The sequence below is a fragment of the Lathyrus oleraceus genome, chromosome 3, assembly GCF_024323335.1.
Source record: "Lathyrus oleraceus cultivar Zhongwan6 chromosome 3, CAAS_Psat_ZW6_1.0, whole genome shotgun sequence".
Taxonomy (NCBI): Eukaryota; Viridiplantae; Streptophyta; class Magnoliopsida; order Fabales; family Fabaceae; genus Lathyrus; species Lathyrus oleraceus.
Window position 1 is genome coordinate 520,929,692 of NC_066581.1, and position 11,985 is coordinate 520,941,676.

General features: G+C 34.5%; 1 protein-coding gene and 1 long non-coding RNA gene across 2 annotated transcripts; both read left to right on the forward strand.

The window, feature by feature from the left end:
* The first annotated feature begins 2,904 nt into the window (after window positions 1-2,904).
* Window positions 2,905-10,400, forward strand: LOC127128617 (probable galacturonosyltransferase 14). Its single transcript, XM_051057984.1, has 6 exons — window positions 2,905-3,793; window positions 4,912-4,967; window positions 5,098-5,253; window positions 7,681-8,271; window positions 8,745-9,047; window positions 9,419-10,400. Exons 1-6 carry the CDS (start codon window positions 3,580-3,582, stop codon window positions 9,701-9,703), a joined length of 1,605 nt encoding a protein of 534 aa, XP_050913941.1. The 5' UTR covers window positions 2,905-3,579; the 3' UTR covers window positions 9,704-10,400.
* LOC127128618 (uncharacterized) lies at window positions 5,260-6,786 on the forward strand. The gene is made up of 2 exons (XR_007805982.1): window positions 5,260-5,951; window positions 6,054-6,786. It is a non-coding gene; the product is annotated as an uncharacterized LOC127128618 (long non-coding RNA).
* Window positions 10,401-11,985: the final 1,585 nt, after the last annotated feature.

Below are 11,985 nucleotides of genomic sequence, written 5' to 3' on the forward strand. Positions count from 1 at the left end.
GAGGCTAATCTTACATTGACCCATATAGAACTGTTCACGAAACACTCTTTATAATTGATTCCAGTTAAATATGGAACATGGAGGCAATGCAGTGAACTACGTAAAAACGTTCTTTGCCAAAGAATTAGAAAAATATTTCATTTTGAGATTTTCACTATTGGCTATGTCACCGACCTCAATTTCATACCTGATAACATGCTCGACCGTGGACTCATTGGTGTCACCAAAAAACTTGGTGAATTTGGGGACTTTCTATCCCCTAGGCTGTTCGGTCTGTCAAACATATTCTGACAGAGGAGAGACATAGTTAGGCCTATGAAGGCCAACGTTAAGGCCATTATGTGCTAAAATCTGTTTGACCACGTTAGTTATATTATTTTGCCCCTAAAGTAGTTTTGTTGGACATTCCTAAACACTTGGTCGAAGTCTTGGTCTATTGGCACCATAACTATTTCAGGGCCATTATGGGCTTGGTTTCCTTCGACTATCCTCGATGGAGGTTGTTCGACATGAACTTGGTTATTAGGTACTGACACAACATAAAAGACAACAATTCTACCCATATGATGGGCCAACTACTGGTAACTCTGGGTGGTGTTCTATATTAGAGTATGAAACACCATACATATTGTTGTGTCAACATGTTCGCCATGTCATAGTTACTTTCATTCATTTGTTGCCTCATGGTCGCTAGAGAATTGATAGTTAAGACTGACATTACATGAGGAACATATTGAACCCTCCTTGTGGTTGTTCCATCCGACCTGGGTTGCTTATGGCAGATCCTCACACCAAATATGGATTAAGAGGTGACGTTATCTTTGATCAATAGTCACAAACATCGAAGCATGACTTTGTAACCCCGCCATCATGGCAGTTGGTATGCTATATGGGTAATCCCTGATAACTAAGGGTAAGGTAAAACCTGAGACATAAGGGAGATTAGGGTCCCCCAACTATCTAAGTATGCCCAGGTGAATTTGGTACACTTGTTAATAATGGTAAAGAAACTACTACTCCTGGTATTGACACCTAAGTCGCTACCGGAGGTAGAAGGTCAATGACTCCGACAAGGTTTGTTGTCCCTATTGCACCAACCTTCGTGGTGACTATTGGTTCAGGGTTTGGAGCATCATTTTGGGCACGAAAAGTATTTTTTGGATTAACCATTTATCCTAAAATCCTACCACTTCTCAGACGCATAAGATTCTGGACATTGAAAATATTTCATAAAGAACAAAAGTGTCTAAATGATACAATAGTTTCTTGCAAAAGATTTTTTTTTGTTGCACAAAACCGTCCCATAGGGCGTGCCAATCTGATCGCGTGTATTTTTAGCAAACAATCACAAGTTTGAAAGTTTGTGAGATTAATTCGAAAAAATTTGAGAGCAATTATGTGCAAACACGTTTACAAAAAAATATGTATATGAAGTGACTGTGAATGTCCGTGTGCAGACAGTATACCGACAAACTTTAAAGACTATAAAACTTGAATCAAAGTAATAGAACCTTGCAATAAACAACATCAAATAAATATAGTAAATGACAAAAAGAAAATATGTTTCAATTAAGGAAACATGAAGATAATACAATAAAAGGGTTGTGGTCTCACATGTTACTCATAAACTGTTTCACACTTTGGCTTGGGTACTCCAGTTCTATAGAGAAAGTATATGAAATTTGCGATATTTATTACAGCATATGAAACTGCTATATATACTAAACTAAAAATAACCGTTTTTGACAGTTCCTTTCTAAAGACTCAACACGTCTTCCAAGACATGCAGCTTAATCTTCTGATGCACTGCCACGTCATCAGTACTTGAAAATTGCTGAAAATCATTATTCCACGTTCTTAACTGCTCTTAGCGACTAGTAATTATTTGCTTGTCAAAGATAGTTACTAATAGCGCTGAGTCCCTTCTTTAGTCTTTGGTTTCCTTAATCTTCTAAGTCCTTGGAGCTCGTCGAATGCTTCGACCTCGACATGGTGTAGAGTGAACATTCAGATCTGTTCCTGAGACTCATCTAAATCAAATCTCAAGATCTGCTCTTGATATTCTTTCAAGATGTCAGTCGAAACACTATAGTCGACATACCATTCATGTCAACTTATGGCAATAAATACTAACACTTAACGTTTTTCCAATGAAGTATTCAATTGATTTTTCTCCTACAAAAAATATGATTGGAGCTCTCTTACCTAAATATTACATATTCCTTTTTATTTTATTTATATAAATAATTATATCATTTAAATATAATATATATTTATTATATCATTATTAATTATATTAAAAATAAAATAAAATAAAAATTTATTATTTATATTTATATGCACAACAAACATAATAAATATTTATCACATTCTTTCATATTTTATTATTGTTTAATTATATCATTTCAAAGTAGCCTTTATTATAGAAAAACCTAAGGATCATAAATATATCACATTCTCATTTTATATCCCTATTTGATAAGGAGGAAACCCTACTTACTATTTACAAGAGTTTATGAACATTTAAGTTCAAAAGTAGAACCCTGACTTTTCACTTACCCAACCTTAATTATTAAGATTTTGTTTTTAATTTAAAATACCAAATTTAAGTTTTAATTATAAAATCTTGCATTTAAAGTACTTCAAATGCATGAATATCACATCACATATAAGTATGCATGTTATCTTTCTCACCACCACCCCTAACATTACTCCTCCACATACACTACTCACACTAACACTAACATGAAAAAATTAACCTTAACTAAACAACATTAACCACCACTTTTACCATAATCCCATCCACATAATCCTTAACCCTTGTCCTTAAACATAGTATAAACACCTAAATTTAGCTATATCATTACACACTACTCCCTAAGGTCAAACACTCACCACATTTCTCTCCCTCCCATTTCCTCCTCTCTCTTTCTCTCTCTAACCCATCACACGCTTTTCAATTTTGACTCACATTTTTTTCTTTCTCTCTCTCTCATCATAAATAAATTAAATTTTCCGTGAAAAACGAAATTATAGATCGGACCAATCAAACAGATCCGCACAAACTAACAGAAAAAAAACAAAAATACAAAAAAAAAAACAAACAAAAACAACCAACAAAACTAAAAAACACATCCCAAAATTTTCTCTCTCTTCTTTCTTCTTCCTTTCTCTCTCCTCTTTGATCCATGGGAGAGAAACTCAAACTTCAAAATCTTCAAAACTTCAAAATCTTCAAACCAGTTAATTATAATTAACCTCAAAAATCCAAATCCATCTCAGAAAAGGAATTATTTTTCTTCATAATCTTAATCTTAATCGATTCGAATCCCTAATTTTGTTCAAAATCCCCAAATCCCCAAATGTGGTCTTGCAGAAGACCGAAATTAAGACGAGGAAAATCCGAAACTGTGTCGATCTGATCTGAGCACGAGCAGATTCGAAAGTGATCCGGTTACTGGATCTGAATCTGATGGTGTTGGATTTGATGAAATGGGTTTCGTTGTTGTTGTTATTTGGGGGTTACTCTTGTTTTGCTAGGGTTGTTGTGGATGTGAGGCTGCATATGCATAAACGACGATGCAGCTTCACTTCTCGCCTAGTATGAGAAGTATCACAATATCGGGCACAAACAATGGGTTTATTGACTTAATGAAGATCAAGGTCGCAGCTCGCCACATTTCCTATCGAACCCTTTTTCACACCATTCTTATCTTAGCTTTCTTGTTGCCCTTTGTGTTTATTCTCACTGCTCTTGTTACCCTTGAAGGTGTCAACAAGTGCTCCTCTTTTGGTACTTACTGTTAATCCTTTGTTCTTAGTTTATACTAATTGCTTTATGTTTATTTGTTTTGAGCTAGATCTTGCTTTTTGATTTTGAGTCAAACTTGTGTGTTTGTTGAATTGTTTGTGCTTATGTTTGAAATTAATGTTTTTTTTTGATGGTGATGAATGTTAAGGCATTGAACTTGGAAGTGTTTCAGTGCAAATGCAATTAATTGTAACTTGTTTAAGTGTATGTTTGAAATTGTGTTAGCTTTCGATTTGTTGTGCTGCGATGTGTTTTTGTTGTGGTTAGGTGGGAGGTATAAATCTTCCGATTTGATGAGCTGTGGTGCCTTTTTGTTGTGGTGGTTATGTGGGTGATATGAGTTGTAGTTTGGGAGTTAATGTTCGTTGATCGATTTTTATGGTGTGTGGTTATGAGGGAGCTACAAATTGTAGCTTGAGAGATTTTCTATGGCGTGTGGTTATGAGGGAGCTATGAGTTGTAGCTTGAGAGATTTTCTATGGCGTGTGGTTACTAGGGAGCTATGAGTTGTAGCTTGAGAGATTTTCTATGGCGTGTGGTTATGAGGGAGCTGGATTGTAGCTTGAGAGTTAATGTGCATTGATTGATTTTATTGCGGGAGGTTTTCTTAGCTACCGGTTAGTATTTATGCCTCTTTATTTTGGGATCTGAAAGGAGATTGGGTGGTTTATAGTATGCTTGGTTGAGCTTCCATTAGACTTGAATATGCATTCCGAGGCGGTTCTACTTGAAGCTAGCATTTTGAGTTTTCAATGAAAGTGGAATGTGAGATTTAAGAGTTTGCAGTGTGTGTGACAAATTCAATACAAAAAGTTTCGTTTGCATGGTTTAGGCTTAACTTGAACTCAAAATTTAGTGATGAAGATGTTTTAGTGATATGTGTTGATGAAACTTTGTAAGCTATTAAATCTTTCATGTAAGGAATGAATATTTTGCGTGCGTTATTGACTGGAAAGTCATCTCGTTGTGTTGATGTATATTGATAGAACAAAATTACGAGCTTGCTTTTTTATGTTACTTAAATTAGATTCTGATAGTTGATTCTTTTATGCCTATTTTTTCTTTGATAATGTTCAACTTATCCTTGTTTTGTGCTCCAGATTGTTTAGGCAGGCGGTTAGGACCTAGGCTTCTTGGCAGGGTTGACGATTCAGGGGTAAATAACTTACTATTTTTTTGTTTGGTTACAGTAAATAAGTAACTATTAATATCATATATCAATAATGTTTTGGCTGAAAACAATTATATGAACCCTTGGGGTGATGTTGACATTAATGCTGCTGCAGAGACTGGTTAAAGATTTTTACAAGATACTTAACGAAGTGAAGACTGGGGAAATTCCAGCTAATCTAAAGCTTCCAGATTCCTTTGATCAACTTGTTTCTGATATGAAGAATAATCAATATGATGCGAAAACTTTTGCATTCATGTTAAGGGGAATGGTAAGTTGCTTGTTACATTTAAACATAAATGAAATGTATGTTTTGTGGTTAATTGGTATTTGTATGGAAAGGATTGTCTGATGCTGAATTCTTTTGATTTTTCAAGTCTTATTGGAAATTGGATATTGCTTTTGAGGAAAGTACATTTTGTCATCATGTTTTTTGTTATGGGGTTTGAACATTAAAGGGTTTTGAGGTTGGGATAACTAATGCATTGTAAGTATAGAGCTTTTGCTTGGGTTCATTGGAAAACAATTTCATTTTATGTACATAGAGAGATTTGAAAGAACATCTGAATTACATCAGCTCTTTTCTTGATACTTTTTTATGAATCCGATATCACGTGTTTCATTTACTTTTTTATAAAATCATTAAGGTTAAGTGAAAAAATTACAAACCAAATGAAAGTAAGAGGAAAACACGAATAACAAAACAAAAGAATCTTCTTAGGGATAAAGTTATGCTGCATTCATGTTCACCATAGTGTATATAGATTGCACATTGTCATGCAAAAATTAGCCCATTCTCTTTTATCCAATGCATCAAATATTTTCACCATAAAGTTTCAACGGACTTTGGTGACAACACCCAGGATTTGCCAAAAATGCCAAACAAAAGAGTTCCAAAGAGAAACAGAAGCCGAAAAGTTTAAGAATAGATGAGAAACTGGTTCTGAGCAACCCTGGTGCATAACATGGGTTAGCGGCTTTATTATTACTACTATTATTTTTATTATCAATCACTGCGTTACTTTCTGTAGAAATGTTTATTTCCGATTTCAACATAAGCAATTGATGCAGACGCACCACAGTGCCCCATACCATATGAAAGAAGGCGAAAGCGAAAGCGGGCTGCTGTTGCAACACTCTATGATGAAATCAGGCAACGAGAGCGGACTCTGTTCTCTGAAGTTGTGTTTGCGAGTTGGTTTTTGGAGGGTTCTGGAGGACTAAGTCTATATTTTGATATATATTTAATATTTGAAAAAATTAAAAGAACAACATGGTATAATATGCTCATGTATCATGTTGTTCGTTCAATATTTTTAAAACACCAAATATAATAGTACCCCAAAGCCTTCGTCTCTAAAATCCAACTCACAAACACACCTTAATGGACACTGCGTCATTTTCCCCCACCCTCCATGGAGGAGGAGTACCATGTAGTTAGGAAGATAATTGATGCCTCAACCATACTTGAGATATCTATCCTCTCTGGTGATGAGTCATTCGGTAGTATTATTTCTTTGGGGTGGATAAGAAAGTGTCAAGAGACGAACTCTTTCAAAGGAATGTTCTATATTTGAAATAATTTGGGAGTGGATAAAATATTTGCACGAAAACACCCCAGAAGGCTCAAAATGTCCAGCTTCTTTTGTAAGAGATAGGAGACTGATGAACAGTCTAGTAGCCCTAAAAAAGACCAAGAGCTATATCATTGAGTTATGGAGAAAGTTAAAATTCCATGAGACCATATACCTCATATTAAGGCTTCTCTTATTATCATAATATATAATAATTTATTTATTTTTAATTTTTTTTTGTATATTTTTCACATAATGATTCTTCTAATTTCTTTTTCAAATGTATGGAGGTGCTTAGTTTTTTACTTTTTATTTTTTATTCTCTTCCCCACTTCTCAATATTACATTTTCAATTTTCAAAGTTGTACAATTGCAGCCATTTATTTGTAAAGGCCAACAACCTTTCTAATCTTTTTACGAAACATATAGTTAGTAATACTTTATTATCATCGTTATTTTCTTCAGCTTACTCACTCATAAATGGTAGAAGTTGGTTTATGCTACCCTATTAGGACTTCTAGAATTTTTATAAGCACATACTAGATTGACGCGTGGATTTTAGCACAGTAGTTGTATTTGTTGAAGTTACAAGGCCAGTCTTTTATTTATAGAGGGAGAAAAAGGAATACTCTATAATAAATTATATCGATATGATGTGAACGATATGTTCAGTGTTATTAGAGATGACAAAACAATAAACCTATAAACTCCCCATCCTAATTAAACATGGAAACAAATCATGATATGTAAGGAAATATGAAAACCATTTCTAAGAGAATAACTCATATTTTTCTTATATTTTAAACAGTGTTGTTAATATTGGCTATAGTGGTGCTATACCGTAATGGAGTTGGAACATTGCTATTGTTCTTCGATACGCTAATAGAGACAATATAGCACTGATGCATAGCAAAATTTGAACAAACCACTGTTTTCCAATTGTTGGCACTGATTTTAAAAGTACTATCTATTGGGGCCTCAGGCATGCCTTTATATAAAAAAAATATCATTTATCATGCAAATGGCTCAATCATATTTGTTTACATTAGATATTACAGTTCTTATATTGGAAATTGTTGTAAATGATTATATCATTCTTTGTTAAAATGATGTTCTTGTGACAGATGGAGAAATTTGAGAGAGAAGTCAGAGAGTCTAAGTTTGCAGAGCTGATGAATAAACACTTTGCGGCAAGTTCTATTCCTAAAGGGATTCATTGTCTGTCTTTGCGTTTGACGGATGAATATTCATCAAATGCTCATGCCCGTAAACAATTACCACCTCCAGAGTTGCTTCCCTTACTCTCGGACAACTCCTACCACCATTTTATCCTATCAACCGATAACATTTTGGCCGCTTCAGTAGTTGTTAATTCTGCCGTCCAGTCATCTCTGAAACCGGAAAAGATAGTCTTCCATGTAATCACTGATAAGAAAACTTATGCGGGCATGCACTCGTGGTTTGCGCTAAATTCAGCTTCGCCTGCTGTAGTAGAAATCAAAGGTATTCATCAGTTTGACTGGTTGACTAGAGAAAATGTTCCCGTACTTGAAGCCGTAGAAAATCAAAATGGGATCAGGGATTACTATCATGGAAATCATATAGCTGGAGCCAATCTCAGTGATACAAGTCCACGTAAATTTGCATCTAAATTGCAAGCCAGAAGCCCAAAGTACATATCTTTACTCAACCATCTGCGAATATACCTACCAGAGGTAGGTTGGATTCAATATTGATTACTCAATGTATTTGCTCTCTCATACGCACACACATGCAATATTGCTGATACTTTTCATATCATAATTTGTGAAATAAATGATAGTGCAATTTATAAACTCTTGTCATCTTATTTTTCATGTCAAATTTTTTTGATGTTGAATGTAACGTAAGGAATGAATGATTGATTGATTGGTCTTTTTAAGCTGGATATCTATCTGTAGTATTCTGCATTTTATGTGACTAAATTAAAAATGCTTTAAAAATGATTTGTAGCGAGGAAAAGTTGCTATGGGGATGAGTGTCTGAATTTTCATAAACCAGTAATTGAAGAGAATGTAAAATCACGTGTTAAAAACTAAGAAGTGGTTTAGGATTAAATCAAGCAAAATGTTTGTCCTCTAATGGTAATGTAAATCAGGTTATGTTTCGTATACTTAAGCTAATTATGCTTGTCGTGTTTGTCAAACAGCTTTTCCCAAACCTTGAGAAGGTGGTCTTTTTGGATGATGATGTGGTGATTCAGCGCGACTTGTCTCCACTTTGGGAAATTGACCTTGAAGGAAAGGTAAACGGCGCCGTGGAAACTTGCAGAGGTGAAGATGATTGGGTAATGTCTAAACATTTTAGGAACTACTTCAATTTTTCACATCCCCTCGTTAAAGAGCATTTGAACCCTGACGAGTGTGCGTGGGCTTATGGAATGAATATCTTTGATCTTGGTGCATGGAGAAGGACAAATATAAGGGAGACGTATCATTCCTGGCTGAAAGAGGTAGAAGTTCATATAAACTCAGATTACTATAACTTCATTTTATCAAAACTTCAAATTTATTCTTTGATTATTGTAGTTAACGAGATTCTAAATTGTCGTTATTTACATTCAATGGATGGTTAATGACTTGTGACTCTTGGTTTTATGCATTAACCATCCACTAAACGTAATTAATCACATATTTATTTTAAACTGCATTAACCATTCAAAATTTTGTCGTCAAATTTGTGTCAAAATGCAATTTTTGTAATGGAAACCCCTGTTTCCCTTTTCTGAAGCTAAGATAGGGTGGCGGAGGTTGGAAAGTCTTGGATAATTTTCGTTATTTTTCTTTAGTTAAGATTATATTATTGACAACTTCACTATGGCAGAATCTGAGGTCAAACCTGACAATGTGGAAGCTAGGAACCCTACCTCCCGCATTGATTGCATTTAAAGGTCACGTTCATCCGATCGATCCCTATTGGCACATGCTCGGCTTAGGTTATCAGAACAATACCGATATCGAGAGCCTGAAAAAGGCAGCCGTTATTCACTACAACGGCCAATCAAAACCTTGGTTGCCAATTGGCTTCGAACGTCTTCGGCCATTTTGGACCAAGTATGTCAATTATTCAAGTGATTTTGTAAGGAACTGTCATATCCTGGAATCATAGTCCGCCGAGGATCATCTCTATAGTTTGATTTGTACAACAGTGAATATGAAAGGGACTGGATTTCATCTAAAATTTTTTTGGGTCTTGAGATTTTCTTCAAGACGATAGAGAGAAAAAAAATGGTCGAGGGCAAAGCGATTAAAACTTTGTTGGTGGATTTTGCTCTGCCATTCCCTACATTTTTGCAGACAGAGTTATTATTACAGTCTCTACATGGGTTTGAGAATCATTTGAGTCCTTGAGTTGTGACATGAAAAAACACATCCTCTATTTTTGGTTGGTGAAAAAGGATATACTATTATTGATCTTCTATGGAACAAATATAACAAAGATTCCATAGTTGAATATATTGGAGAATAAACTGAATGGCAGAGAAAAAAAAGAGTCACCAGAACCTGTTTCATCTATCATGTTGGTGTTGAGAACATTACTACTAGGACAGTTAAATTTGCGAGGTTCCCCACTCTAAAGAATCAATATAGTTTCTTTAAATTTTGTTGTTACTACCAATTTTTACCTTCACCTACTTTGATTTGTTGTTACCATATGATGGTGAATTCTAGGAGTAGTTCATGAGATTGCTTTGTTACACAGGTCCGATGAATCGGGGGAACTGTTTGTAGGACATATATATATATTGTTATTCATTATGTAAGTCTACCGGACATTGGAAATGTGCAGGAAATTCATTTTTTCATCTTCTTCATTTGTTTTTTAGTCATCTTACTTTCACTATGTTGTTGAATTATTAACAAATGCATTCTGAGAATAGGTCCAGAGAATCGATTCTAGAAGAGCTATTGCTTCACTCTCTTCTAAGATTGAAACCATTTGGATTGTCTCAAAGAAAAGACCAAATTCATTACAACAACAAATGCTAGTCATAGCATGTAATCGTCTTTGGCAAAGTACGCCACACCAACATTGTATTTCAAAACTATTTCAAAACACCATTTAGTCATCGAGACGATGACGATGAAGCGAGTGTTTAGACTTGAAAGCTAAAAATTATGCAAGATTTCAAGTAAAATTAATTTTGAAAAATAGAATTAATTTTATTCGAGAGCAACTAAATATGTCAAAATTAATTATATTCCAAAATCAAGCATATGAAGTTTAGATATTTGTATAATTCTAAATGTTTCTAAATAAAGGTTATAGTCATCTTACTTCAAACATCCATAAGTATTTGGAAGCCTATTCATGTAGATAAATACTTGCAAATTAGGGAATCTGTTTTGACACCAGACTTATTTAAAAAATTCATTGACAACTTACCGTCATGTGCCTGAAGCAACCTTAGACATCCATCTTGCATTGACCTTAAATCTTACAACTTATTCTTGTCATGAAATTCTTTACTATCTTACGATGAATGGACAAAATTGAAACCTTCAAAAATATATAAATCACATATTTTATACCCTTTAGCTATGGTCATTTTATCATGCGAATTCTTCAACAACTCATGTTCAACTCTAATACAATTGCTTAGATCATCAAATATACTTATGTATATCAAATTTCGTTAGAGTTTTGGAACATACCTCACATTATGAGAAGAAACTCACAATCACCAAACATTTTAAGTCTGATCGTACCAATACCATGAACCTTGTAAGCCTTATTATCACAAAGGAAAACAACTCCATTTTGCTCCAACTTCAAAGTCTCAAAGCATTATTTTCTTGGACATTTGTGATAAGAACAACCTGCGTCTATGAACCAATCTTCTTTAGTTTCTGTAAGACCCCAATTTTGACCATAAAATCCCTCATGCTCTCTCATCATATGCATTTTCTTTGGGATCACACCTTGGCATCCTCCTTACCCCTCATTCATTGGGTTTGCATTGGGTGAGATCACCAAACACTTTTGATTGTATCATACTTTGTTTTTTTATTATCTACTAACCAAAATAACAAAAAAATATGTCTATGTATAGTTTTACTTCTTTTGTAGGTAGTGTGTGCATCCACCAATGCCTCATCAAGCTCATATCTAGGGTTTGAGACCCTTAATGCAAGGAGATCAATCAAGAGATGGTTCAAATTGGCTCTAGACAGCATATATGGATCCCCATAATCTTCATTTATCATTTTGATCAAGAAATCATCAAGAGTTTGAAGCTTGTTTGCCTTGGAAGCCCTAATTCATCTAGGTATCTTGTGTGACTTACACATCAAGTTTCTTCAACATTTGATCAAATATATCAATGTATACTTTTAAAGTCAGTCCGAAAAATGATTTCCCTCTGCCACACATTGATATGTTGGTAGACA